Source organism: Myxine glutinosa, chromosome 2 (assembly GCF_964187855.1).
Source record: "Myxine glutinosa chromosome 2, kmMyxGlut1.1, whole genome shotgun sequence".
Classification (NCBI taxonomy): Eukaryota; Metazoa; Chordata; class Myxini; order Myxiniformes; family Myxinidae; genus Myxine; species Myxine glutinosa.
Genome location: NC_136262.1, coordinates 62,539,254 through 62,553,198, shown reverse-complemented (window position 1 = coordinate 62,553,198; position 13,945 = coordinate 62,539,254). Strand labels below are relative to the sequence as shown.

At 43.7% G+C, this 13,945-nt stretch overlaps 1 protein-coding gene across 2 annotated transcripts in view; it reads right to left on the bottom strand.

The window, feature by feature from the left end:
* TMEM244 (transmembrane protein 244) overlaps positions 1 to 13,945 on the bottom strand; it is a 147,897-nt gene that overhangs the window by 12,747 nt on the left and 121,205 nt on the right. For both annotated transcript variants that reach the window (XM_078773378.1, XM_078773377.1), the window contains one exon: positions 7,139 to 7,264. In XM_078773378.1, coding sequence (XP_078629504.1) covers positions 7,139 to 7,264 — 126 coding nt within the window. The remainder of the gene's footprint in view (positions 1 to 7,138; positions 7,265 to 13,945) is intronic.

The following is a 13,945-nucleotide window of genomic DNA, read 5'->3' as shown; positions in this document are numbered from 1 at the left end:
ACATGATGGAGACTCTGCAAGACATGATGGAGACTCTGCAAGACATGATGGAGACTCTGTAAGACATGATGGAGACTCTGTAAGACATGATTGAGACTCTGTAAGACATGATGGAGACTCTGTAAGGCATGATGGAGACTCTGTAAGACATGATGGAGACTCTGTAAGACATGATGGAGACTCTGTAAGACATGATGGAGACTCTGTAAGACATGATGGAGACTCTGTAAGACATGATGGAGACTCTGTAAGACATGATGGAGACTCTGTAAGACATGATTGAGACTCTGTAAGACATGATGGAGACTCTGTAAGACATGATGGAGACTCTAAGACATGATGGAGACTCTGTAAGACATGATGGAGACTCTAAGACATGATGGAGACTCTGTAAGACATGATGGAGACTCTGTAAGACATGATGGAGACTCTGTAAGACATGATGGAGACTCTGTAAGGCATGATGGAGACTCTGTAAGACATGATGGAGACTCTGTAAGGCATGATGGAGACTCTGTAAGACATGATGGAGACTCTGTAAGACATGATGGAGACTCTGTAAGACATGATGGAGACTCTGTAAGACATGATGGAGACTCTGTAAGACATGATTGAGACTCTGTAAGACATGATGGAGACTCTGTAAGACATGATGGAGACTCTGTAAGACATGATGGAGACTCTGTAAGACATGATGGAGACTCTGTAAGACATGATGGAGACTCTGTAAGACATGATGGAGACTCTGTAAGACATGATGGAGACTCTGTAAGACATGATGGAGTACAAGCTTTGTTCAGAGAAAAGTGTAATCCCAATCACTCTTATACACACTACAAAGGCCATGTACCCCATCGAGCACTCGCACGAGCTGCGGAATTTTCAAAGGATGTTAAAAGAGCCATATATTTAATGTCTTCATTATATTCTTTCTTTTTCAACAAGAGTCCAAAATGAGAACTTCTTGGGAGGAAATAGAAGATGCTCTGAGAATAAAGTTCAAGTCAGTACGACCTGGTTAAACCTGCTGGCTTTCTCAAGAGCGATCTGACCATAGTCTTGGAATTACTGCAAACATTTATTACTGGCTTTGGAAAGTATCTGCCAAGATGGGATGAATCTCAGTAGTGATACTTTTGCTGCTACAGTTTGTTCAGATAAAACAATTGTCATTCTGTCCTTCATAAGCCTCCCGTTAAAATCCATTGGGTCATTAAACAATACTTTCTAAAACATCTGGTACAAGAGTAGTCGATCTTTGTCCAGCAATAGAAGCTACACTTTGATCAATCAGAGAGATATCTATTGAAATCATACTGGAAGAAGCAAAGACGTCAGTCGGGAAGTTTTCTGATGAAGGCCTTCATATTAAATCCCAAAGTGATGAGGACAAAAGTGTTTGTTCAAGTCAATTGAAAGCAATTGGAAGCAGAAATCAGTGATTTCTGAAATCTACTGAACCTCGACGTAGTTTTTACAGATACCTGTCCCAAATCCTATCCGGGTTCCCCCCCCGATGACTCTGCCTATTCTCATGATTCCAACGCATTATTCGGTCTTTCATTTGATTATAAAACACCAATAGTTGACTGAGTGAGGCATACCCAGCTCTGGACCGTCTGTGGGCTACCAGGACCGAATAAAGAATTTGAACACAGAGTTGAATCTCATACTAGGAATGAATGAAGATTTCACTTCAACTTCTGTTTTTCGATCGTCAGGAGTGTCGCCACCTGATCTTTGTGCTCCGTTTCCCAAAATGAGAGAAGTTGGGGGTTCATCTCTGTTACTTCCAGTCACAGCAGCTCTAGTTGATTGTTTTTTTTTGTTCAATAAATATAATTTGGTGTTTCCGAATGAAGTCACCCTTCCATCTAATCATGTAAATGAACGAATGAGCATTATCAATTGAAGGACCGGAAGTGCCAGACTCTCACTGGAAGTCACGAAAAGTGATCACACTGCATTCGAGAAGTTCATCAACAAAATGCAAAATTACACCAAGAAACCAAGAAGGATGTCGATGTAGCATTTTGCGTATGGCCTGAATAAGCAAACATGGATTTGTATAATGATTCATCAATACTCGTTCAATACAGTAAAACAGTCATGAACTTTTTTCAGTTTTTACTATGATGCGACAGACCCCCAATCTCACCCATTGATCCTCACCCGAGAGCAAGGACACATAACAGACGAAAACTCAACATAAAGGGAAGAGCAGGAGAAAGGGGAAAAGCCAACAGCAGGGCCAAGAGAGAAAATAGACAGAGACAGACAAACAAGGGATGCAGGTAACGGTGAGGTGTAGGGGAGAACGCAAGGGGTTGACAAGATATAGATACATAAGCAAATTTTGGGAGGAGTGGGGGGTTGGTTTAAAAGGTATCGAAAGATCATGGCTTTGGATGGAGGACGACTTGAGATGGTGAACAGCTGGCTTGAAGACCTCGTGGGAAGAATGACAATGAAGAGAGTGTGGAAGGTGTAGTATTCTGTGATACTGAGTATTGAAACTAGCCAATGAGCTTTGAGGTGGGTTTCAACGAATAGGAGCGGGCGTTCTGGGAGTGTGGATTGTTGACGTCATGGTTGCGACCGGAGAATGTAGTTGATTCAAAGTGATTGCTGTTTTCATTGAGCACACTCAGCTGTGTTCGTATGTGTTGTGAGTGCTAGTGTAACTCTCTCACACCACTACAGAAGGTGGTTCCACAGGTGGGGAAAAAAGAAGAATAAATGAGTGGAGGTGAGCAGTGGTTCTGGATTTATGCAGCTTTACGAGGAGGGGGTTGCTGGTGGACCCCATGCGTTCAGCAGAAACTTGGTGGGGATAGAGCATGGAGAGGGCAAAGGGTGCAAGACCAGAAATGAGGCGGAAAAGTACAGAGAGACCACCGACCTGTCAGTGATGGCAAAGTTATAGGCCCATACAATCATCTTCATCGTGAGAGATTCAAATCATCTTGAAAGCCTTGGTTTCCACAGCGTCAAGCTGAGCAAGATGAGAGGCAGGGGAGCCAGACCAGAGGGGAAAGCAGTACTCCATCAATCTGTGGATGAAGGCCTTGTAGGTGGATAGGACCTCAGGTGTGCCAAGGAAGGACTTTGCACGACGGAGGACGCCCAGTCAGCATCTGGCTTTGGAGGCCAACTTTGAAATGTGGCTTGCCCAAGAGAGATCATGGCTGAGAGTGAAATGCAAGAGTTTTAGTGAGTGAACACCTCTTCGATCTACCAAGATGGGATGGATCTAAGTAATGATACTTTTTGTACTACAGTTTGTTCATACAAGACAATTGTCATTCTGTCCTTTGTAAGTCTACAGTTAAAATCAATTGGGTCATTAAACAATACCAGGCCAGGGGGGATCAAAAATGCCATCCGGTTGTTGAGAAACTAGAAGGGAGGGTTTGTGGTACAGTGAGTGTGTGCGATTTCTCACGGTTGAAAGACATATTCCAAGTGTTTGACCAGTTTGTGATTTTCTCAAATTTTTGTGAGCTTGAGGAGAGGGCAAAGGGTGCAAGACTGCTGGCTGTCTGGCAGAAGGGTGAGGGATGTCATGGCAGAGAGTGGAGTCATCAGCAAAGAGATAAAGAGGCTTTCCAGAGAGTCGGAGAGATCATTGATACAACAACAACACAACATGCATTTTAAAAGGCCATTTTCCCTGCTAGAGCGGGGGTTAGCCTTGCGGTCCCCATGACAATCTTCTCCATTTTGCCCTATTTTCTGCATCTCTCCTTGTTAACCCCCTTGCCCGCATTTCTTCTTCCACCATCTTTAGCCAAGTCTTTCTCGGTCTTCCCCGTCTTCTACTTCCTTCTACATTCATTTCCATCACTCTTCTCAACCAGTCACTTTCATCCTTCCTCAACACATGACCAAACCAGCTCAACCTGTTCCTCTTCACAGCATCAATCACAGGCTCTATTCCCATCATCTTTCGCAATTCATCATTTGTCTTCCTCTCTCTCAACGATACTCCGCACATCCGTCGAACCATTCGCATTTCCACCCTTTCCAACCTTCGTTGCTGCTCTACGTTCATTACCCATGTCTCGCTCCCATAAATCATAACACTTCTCACACATGCAGCATACACCTTTCCCTTCAGCCTCAACGACACTCCCCTCATCATCAGCACGCCACTCAATTCCCGAAACTTCTTCCATGCACATCTCACTCGAGCAACCGTTGCCGAGTCTGATCCACCTTCTCCATTCAGCATGTCTCCGAGGTAGCAAAATGTTTTCACACCTTCCAGCTTCACACCGTCTCCAAGATCCAACTCAACATTTCCTCCATCTGCAGCTCCCTCTGTGCACACCTTACATTTGAATGTAGCTGCCACACTGGTTAATGACCCTCTCAGACCACTACATTTTTGATGAACCCACTCAGCGCACATTGTACACTGGATGGAGTTCACTCCGACACCCTTCCTACACACAGCACAGGGCCACTTTCCCAGTTCTTTCCACCTCACCACATGCTTTACCACTTGCCATCACCTTCGTCTTTCCGATATTCACCTTCAGACCTTTTGTCTCCATACATTCCTTCCACGTGTTCATCTTTTCCTTCAGTCCATCCATACTTTCCGCAATCAACACCAGATCATCTGCATACAACAACTCCCATGGTAAACCCTCCTTTACGTTCTGAGCCAGCACCTCCATCACAGTTACAAATAGTAGTGGACTTAGTACCGACCCCTGATGCACTCCCACCTTCACCTCAAACTCACCACTGTTCCCGTCCTTCGTCCGTACAGCTGTGCGCGCTCTTTTGTACATTGCCATCACTACTCTGATCAACCATTCCTCCACTCCTAACTTCCTCAATGCCTCTGGCAGAAGGGTGAGGGATGTCATGGCAGAGAGTGGTCATCAGCAAAGAGATAAAGAGGATTTCCAGAGTCAGGGAGATTAATGATGAATATTAGAAATAGGATTTCTTGGAGCCTGGTGTTGGCTTAGCGGTTAGGGTGCCAGCTTGGGATCCTAGGATCCTGAGTTTGAATCCCAGGCGATCACAGAATTATCGCCAGGGGGGTTGACTCAGCCTGTCATCCTTCCGAGGTCGGCAAATAGAGTACCAGCTTGCTGGGATGAATGATCCCGGTGTGTACCCCGGTTTAGAATAGGTACAACGTATCCCTGCGCATCGTAAGAGGCGACTAAGGGTTGGCGTCAGGAAGGGCATCCGGCCATAAAAATATTGCCTCAAAAAGGGAACCATGAGGTCATGGGGCCCGCAAGGCTAACCCCCGCTCTAGCGGGGGAAAATGGCCTTAAAACGATCATTCATTAGAAATAGGATGAGGCCTATAACACTCCCTTGGGGTACTCCAGCATTGACAGTGAGAGGAGAAGAAAGAGTTCTGTTGAGAGCCACACGTTGCCTACGAGAGTGAAGGAAGTCAGTAATCCAAGAGTGGAGTTGGCCTTGGACTCCATAGGCAGACAGTTTGGAGAGCAAGGTGTGGTGCCAGACTGCATCAAAAGCTCGAGATATGCCTGGCGAGATGGCCCTGAACTCATGACTGATATTGAGGGTCACCATCCATTGTTGGGAGAGTAGAAGCAGCATGCCCAAGGTGTGATGACCAGGTCTGAATCCGAATTGATGATCTGAGATGAGGCTATTGAAGGACAGGAACGATTTTATGTCAACTACGATGATTGATTACATGACCTTGCTGATGATTGGAAGTCAGCTAATTGGACTGTAATTGAGAGGATACGTTTTTGCAACTTTTTTTGTAATGCTGTGATGTTGGGTGATTTCCAAGCAGATGGAAGATGACACAGTGAAAAGGACAGAGAGAGAGGATGTGCACGAGTAGCAGAGCAGGTTTTAGGACACATGTGCTTATGCCATCCTGTCCAGTTGCAGAGTCAGAGTTAATGGTTTTGCCAGAAACTTTTCCACCTTCTGAGGTGCAGAAGACACATAATCTAGGAGCAGTTGGGTACAACTGGGAAGGGTGGGTATAGAGAGAGGGGTTCGGGACACAAGATTTTGAAGATCTCATGAGCAGAGTTGGCTGTGATGCCATTTTAAGTGAGAGAAGGGATGGCAGGGGAGCAAACTTTGCTTTGTAAAATGGAAGCTTAGAAAGAGGAAAATGATATTTGGCCCATGATTCCTGTGTCTTATTGACATTTGACTAACTTGATCGAGTTACTACCTTTTGCTAGCACTTTCTGGGCTTACATGGTGGCCTGGATGTACGCATACTCACCTCTAAGCTGTCTAGCCTGGGTTTGAATCCTGACCCAGCTGTAGAATGCCATCCCTGGGGTTTCACAGGCAGGATGATTCATCAATGTGACTACCGTTGATGTACGTTACATTAAGATGTATGTTAAACGGGCGTCCCGTCTGCCAGCATTCGTTGATGGTCGTTAAAGATCCCATGGTGTCCTTTGCAAAGAGTAGGTGAGTTATCGATAGCACCATGAACAACTTCCAAATTCCCGCCTTAACCAGCAGAGGGCACTACATCTGTGGCACCCTCAGCCAATGGTGCTACTTGTCAGCCTTGTGCTGCATACGAATGAAGAAGAAGAATTAGCATTTTAACTTCAACACAGATATGCCATTTTTAAGGACAGTAAGCTGGCTGTCTCATCTGGTAACACTCATTAACTTCAAATATTAAATTGTGCCTTTAGAAAACGGCAGGTCAATATGTGCATGTGGTCAAGCAAAATAATTCCTAATTCCTGCTCTGGACTTGCGTTCTAAAAACAGAGACAAACCACCGCACATACTGCATTTTGTTTTGCCCTTCCCAGCAGGATAGTGCTTCAGCATTGCATCTCCCATCAGAGAATCATACTCATCAGATCAGATGCAAATTTTACTTTTTACTGCAATTAAATCTCACATAATATTGGGAAATTAAATATTGTGTTCCATTTCACTTAAACTTTTGGCAGTGTTTATATAACTAGTACCAGCCAATGACCTACTCTTATGAAATATATCATGGGAATTGTTGTGTCCACATGATTGCAGATACATCTGATGGCAGCTTCAATACAAAATAAAGATTTCTCATGAGATTTTCATCAGATCGTATAAGCAATAAGTAAGTGATGGGAACAATTGCAAGATAGCTTGCCTGCTGATGTCACAATGATGTGGATGATGATTGTAGATGTGGCGTAATCCCAAATCCAGTGCTTTACAAAACTTGTGAACAGAATGCCGCAAATGAAGCAGGTCACGTCCGTGGATACAAGGCATGCTGTAAGGCACATAGGCCATCATCCTAGTCATGTCATTGTATTCTGGATTACAATTTCCAAAAGACAATCCATTTTCACATTTGAATCTTCATGCTGAATGATTTAAAGAAGCAACAGTGTTTAGAAGACAGAACATTGAAGATGTGCACAATATATTACAATCTGTGAAATCGTTTTGACAAGTCAACTTGAAATTACACTTTTATAACTCGGTTAAATTTATTTTGTCAAGAGTAAAGCTACGTATTGCTGAAAAACTTTTGATGAACATAGGAGAGTGGGAAAGGGTCAGATGAGAGATTTTCTCATTACGATTATTGGAAAATAAAATAAATACCTGTAGAAGAGTGATAAAAGCACGACTTCTCAAAATATTATCACTTTTTAAAATAATGAGGCCAGAGTATGATGATAATCATTTTAAAATATTAGTCTAAGGTATTAGTATTAATATTAGTATTAAGGATGTCTGCGACATAAGGGTGAAAGGTGCGAGGAGAGCTCGGCGGGCGAAGTACCAACCGAGAATGAAGTTGTGGAGGTTGAAAGAGGTGACAGTAAGGGAGGCATTAAAAGAGAGGCTGAGTAGGGTCGAGGATGATGTGGTTGAGCTTGAAAGTGGTTGGATGTCAATGAAAGATAGTCTGTTGGGAGCTGTTGGTGAGGTATGTGGATGGAAAAAAGGACCACCGAGGCACTCGGAAACATGGTGGTGGGATGATGAAGTTGGAAAGAGGATTGACGAGAAGAGGAAGAAGTTCAAGGAGTGGCAGAAAGCGAAGCGTACAGAGCAGAAAAAGCAGAGCATGAAAGTTATAAGGCAGCCAAGAAGGCTGCAAAGAAAGAGGTAGCAAAGGCGCAGGAGACATGTAGGAAAATGTTCGGAGAACGCTTGGATTCAGAAGAGGGTCAGAGAGCGGCATTCAGGATTGCAAAGTGTTACGGATTCGTCACTTCCGTTGTGGTGGTTTTCATCCACTGTAAACATTTTTGATTCCATGTACTATTATTGTTTTCAAAAGGTTTATTGTTTATGAACTGTTTTCAAAAGGTGAAAAAGTTAGAGTTAAAAGAAACCGGAAACCGGATCGGGAACCGGACGACAACGAAGAGGAAGAGGAAAAAGAAGAAGGCGGAGCGAGTGAGTCGGAGAAGAAGCATAGTTGCTTTGCGGTCTGGAGCGAACGTTGGCGAGCAAGAGACACGAGTGAACTTTGGGTTTCCCAGGAAAGGGATTCCTGCGACAGAGTTATTATCGCGGTGACAGATCAACCTACGTGTCAGGTTTTGCAGTCGATTCCGAAGAGAATCATCGTCGGGCCGTTACGTCTCGAGTACGGGCCGTCGGCCATTTTGACTCGCGTGCTTTGCGCATTGCGCAAGGTCTTTGCTTCGCTTCAGCCGTTTTCACCGCATTCAGACGTATCTGGTGTGTGTGTGTGCAACGTGGCTTTTGAAGGTTAATTTGCGGTTCGCCGACTGTGAGCCGTGAAACGTCCATACCCGAGGGTGTGATTTCTCAGTCGCCTGGAGGGCGTCTTTGAATTTCCCCGTCGCCTTGAGGGTGCCTTTGCGCAGCTTTGGCAGCAGGACTGTAACTGCCAACCCAACGGGATTCTGGTCTCGATTGTACATTGTTCTGACGATCGCTGGAGCGGATCGACTTTGGCTTGAAGCCGGGATTAGAGACATTGGGAATCTTCTTCTTTTCGCTCATTTGGAGCCCAGTGAGCTATATTGTACGAACCTGATGGTACCATCATAGGAAATATATATTGGTTGTACAATTGATTACTATTGTTGTTGTACTGTTATTTTTGTGTGATCTTAATACAATACTGGTTTGTTTGTAACAATTGGTGTGGCTTCACCATTGATCTTTGACATACAGAATAACACATTTTTCTGCTGTGACACCTCTCAGGGCTCGAAGGTACACCGTGACCAGGGGGTTGGGGAGGAGCACGTAACAAAAGCAGATAGCGAAAGAGAGGTGTGATGTGATGGGGGTGAGTTGCTTGAAGGATGAAGTGGGACAAATCGTTGTGGACCCAGATGGAATTAAAGGAAGATGGAAAAGATATATGGAAATGCTGTTGAATACAGAGAATGAATGGGATGGCAACACAGAGAGTAACCCAGTTTTATGACCGGCAGAGAAGATAACTGAGAAGGAAGTTGAGGAAGTGATAAAAGCAATGAAGTGTAGAAAAGCGGGAGGGTCGACGGGAGTTGTGGGAGATATGTTGAAGGCAGCAGGAAGTTGGGGTGTGAAGAGAATGACAGAGATCTGTAATCTGGTGGTGAAATAAGGCCGCATTCCAGTGGATTGGGAACTGAGTACCCTCGTCCCTCTATACAAGAGTAAAGGCGACCCTCTGGACTGTGGCTCGTACCGAGCGATAAAGTTATTGGAGCATGGAATGAAGGTATTGGAAAGGTTGTTGGAGAGGAGGATAAGGAAGAAGGTGAAGATCGACGAAATGCAATTTGGATTTATGCCAGGAAGAGGAACGACAGACGCGCTCTTTATTGTGAGGCAGTTGCAGGAGAAGTACATGGAGAAGTGGAAGAAGTTGTTTCTTGGGTTTGTTGATCTGGAGAAAGCATTCGATGGGGTTCCACGCAAAGTATTGACATGGGCATTGAGGAAGTTATGAGTGGAGGAATGGTTGATCAGAGTAGTGATGGCAATGTACAAAAGAGCACGCACAGCTGTAAGGATGAAGGACGGGAACAGTGGTGAGTTTGAGTTGAAGGTGGGAGTGCATCAGGGGTCGGTACTAAGTCCACTACTATTTGTAGCTGTGATGGAGGTGTTGGCTCAGAATGTAAAGGAGGGTTTACCGTGGGAGTTGTTGAATGCAGATGATCTGGTGTTAATTGCGGAAAGTATAGATGGACTGAAGGAAAAGATGAACAAGTGGAAGGAATGTATGGAGACAAAAGGTCTGAAGGTGAATATCGGAAAGACGAAGGTGATGGCAAGTGGTAAAGCATGTGATGAGGTGGAAAGAACTGGGAAGTGGCCACGAGCTGTGTGCAGGAAGGGTGTCGGAGTGAGCTCCATTCAATGTACAATGTGCACTGAGTGGGTTCATAAAAAATGTAGTGGTCTGAGAGGGTCATTAACCAGTGTGTCAGCTACATTCAAATGTAAGGTGTGCACAGAGGGAGCTGCAGATGGAGGAAATGTTGAGTTGGATCTTGGAGACGGCATGAAGCTGGAAGGTATGAAAACATTTTGCTACCTCGGAGACATGCTGAATGGAGAAGGTGGATCAGACTCGGCAACGGTTGCTGGAGTGAGATGTCCATGGAAGAAGTTTCGGGAATTGAGTGGCGTGCTGATGAGGAGGGGAGTGTCGTTGAAGCTGAAGGGAAAGGTGTATGCTGCATGTGTGAGAAGTGTTATGATTTATGGGAGCGAGACATGGGTAATGAACGTAGAGCAGCAACGATGGCTGGAAAGGGTGGAAATGCAAATGGTTCGGTGGATGTGCGGAGTATCGTTGAGAGAGAGGAAGACAAATGATGATTTGCGAAAGATGATGGGAATAGAGCCTGTGATTGATGCTGTGAAGATGAACAGGTGGAGATGGTTTGGTCATGTGTTGAGGAAGGATGAAAGTGACTCGTTGAGAAGAGTGATGGAAATGAATGTCGAAGGAAGTAGAGGACAGGAAGACCGAGAAAGACTTGGCTAAAGATGGTGGAAGACGAAATGCGGGCAAGGGGGTTAACAAGGAGGGATGCAGAAAATAGGGCAAATGGAGAAGATTGTCATGGGGCCCGCAAGGCTAAACCCCGCTCTAGCAGGGAAAATGGCCTTAAAATGCATGTTGTTGTTGTTGTAGTCACAATACAATCGGAATTTCTCTCCGTGTGTATTAATATAAAATTATTGCACCTTTGTGAGTTTTACATCAGCCTTTATACAGGGTGCTTCAAAAAAAATGTTAACACTTCTGAGATATATAGTCCCATATAAGTGTTAACATTATTTGAAGCACCCTATATATTCCAGATAGTTTGGAGGTATTTGTTGCATACCCTGTCACACGGGCCAGATGTAGGTTGGATATATATATATATATATATATATATATATATATATATATATATATATATATATATATATATACACACAGTCACGTGAAAAAGTAAGTACACCCCATGTAAAGTTTTGACTTTTTCAACATATTTCAACATACAGCTATTTGATCTTCATTTCAACAATATTGATAGATAAAGGTGATATAATATAACAAATATCATGAAACATTTACATTTTGTAGTCTATTGTATAATTTAAATAAACATAAATGCAAATTTCGCATGTGGAAAAATTAAGTACACCCTTGGCTCTAATAGGTGGTATTGCCCCCTTTGGCAGAAACAACCTCAAGTAGGTGTTTCTTATAACTGTCTACCAGTCTCTGACATCGACTGGGAGAAATTTTTGCCCACTCCTCCATGCAGAATTCTTTCAGCTGTGCGATGTTTGAGGGTTTCTTGCATGCACAGCTCGTTTCAAATCCCCCCACAACATCTCGATGGGATTTAGATCCGGGCTTTGACTTGGCCATTCCAGAACCCTCCATTTCTTTCTTTTCAGCCATTCCTTGTTGGATTTACTGGTATGTTTAGGGTCATTGTCATGTTGCAAGGTCCACCTTCGGTTGAGCTTCAACTTTCCGACAGATGGCCTCACATTATACTCAAGCACCCTCTGGTACAATGAAGAATTCATCGTGGATTATATGATGGTGAGCTGCCCAGGCCCTGATGCAGCAAAGCTGCCCCAAACCATAATATTTCCACCACCTTGCTTCTCAGTTGGTATCAGGTTCTTGTCATCAAATGCTGTCTTTGGTTTTCGCCAAACATGTCTTCTGGTACTGTGGCCAAATAGCTCTACCTTTGACTCATCTGTCCAGAGCACATTGTTCTAGAAGTGCTGGTCTTTGCCTCGGTGTTCATTGTCAAACTTTAGTCTTGCCCTGATGTTCTTTCTGGACAGCAAAGGTTTCCTCCTGGCACACCTCCCATGTAGATCAAATTTGTGCAGCCTCTTTCTAATGGTAGACTCGTGCACTTTGACATCAACTGTGGCAAGAGCTACCTGTAGGTCCCGTGATGACATTCTGGGGTTCTTGGAGACTTCTTTCAGCATCTTGCGGTCTCTGCTCTCGGGCTGAACTTGCTGGGGCGGCCTGGCCTGAACAAGTTGGCAGTTGTTTAGCATCTTCTCCACTTGTAGATTATCTTCCGGACAGTCGAGTGATTGATTTCAAATTGCTTGGAGATCTTTTTAAATCCCTTCCCAGACTCGTGGGCATCTATAACCTTCTTTCTGAAGGCCTCAGAGAGCTCTTTTGATCTCGGCTGGTGACGCCGCACACTTCAACAACAAAGAGCAAACCAAACTAAATGTCTGAGGTTTAAATAAGACAGGTTCCTCCAAGATCCTCTCTAACGATGTTGTAATCATTGGCACCTGAACTGGTGCACCTGATTCGAATTTTAGGTATTTGAAGTAGTGACAAATGTAGGGGTGTACTTACTTTTTCCACATGCGAAATTTGCATTCATGTTTATTTAAATTATACAATGGACTACAAAATGTAAATGTTTCATGATACTTGTTATATTATATCACCTATATCTCTTAATATTGTTGAAATGAAGATCAAATAGCTGTATGTTGAAATATGTTGAAAAAGTCAAAACTTTACATGGGGTGTACTTACTTTTTCACGTGACTGTATATATACACACACACAGTCGTGGCAAAAAATATTGGCACCCTTGCACTTTTTTCAAATAATGCACCATTTCTTCCAGAAAATTGTTGATATTAAAAAACATTTTCGTATCCACATATGTATTTCTTTGGTTTGCAGTGGAACAAAACAAAAAAGCTAAAAAAAATTGTCCTAAATCACAGAAATCCTAAAATGGCACAGACAATGTTATTGACACATTTTAGAAGTTGTGAGAAATAATTAGATTTCAAACAGGTGATTCTCCTTTACTTTTGCATTGAACTCACCTGCTGTGAGTTGCAGGTGCCTGCAATATAAAAATCACTTATTCAACCATTTTGAATGGAGAAAAGGAGTCATTCAGCTGTTTTGTGTCACTACGTGTACCACAATGAGCATGCAGAAAATAAAGAAAACCAGAGAATTGTCTGAGGAGGTCAGACACAAGATTGTAGCCTAGCATGGACAATCTCAAGGCTACAAGTCCATCTCCAGAGACCTTGATATTCCTGTGTCCACCGTACGCAATGCTACCAGGAGATTTAAGGCCCATGACACTGTAGCCAGCCAGCCTCCCTGGATGTGGCCGCAAGAGAAAACTTGATGGAAGATTACAGCGAAGGATTGTTCGAATGGTGGAGAAAGCACCTTGATCAACCACCAAACAGATTCAAGCTGACCTTCAGACACAAGGTACGACAGTTTCAACTCGCACCATCCGTCGCCAAATCAATGAAAGGGGGTTCTATGGTAGGAGACCGAGGAGGACCCCACTGTTGAGAGAGAGACATAAGAAAGCCCGACTGGAGTTTGCCAAAACACACTTGAACAAGACAAAATCCTTCTGGGAGAAAGTCATGTGGACATATGAGACCAAACTAGAGCTTTTTGGTAAAGCACATCATCTCTATG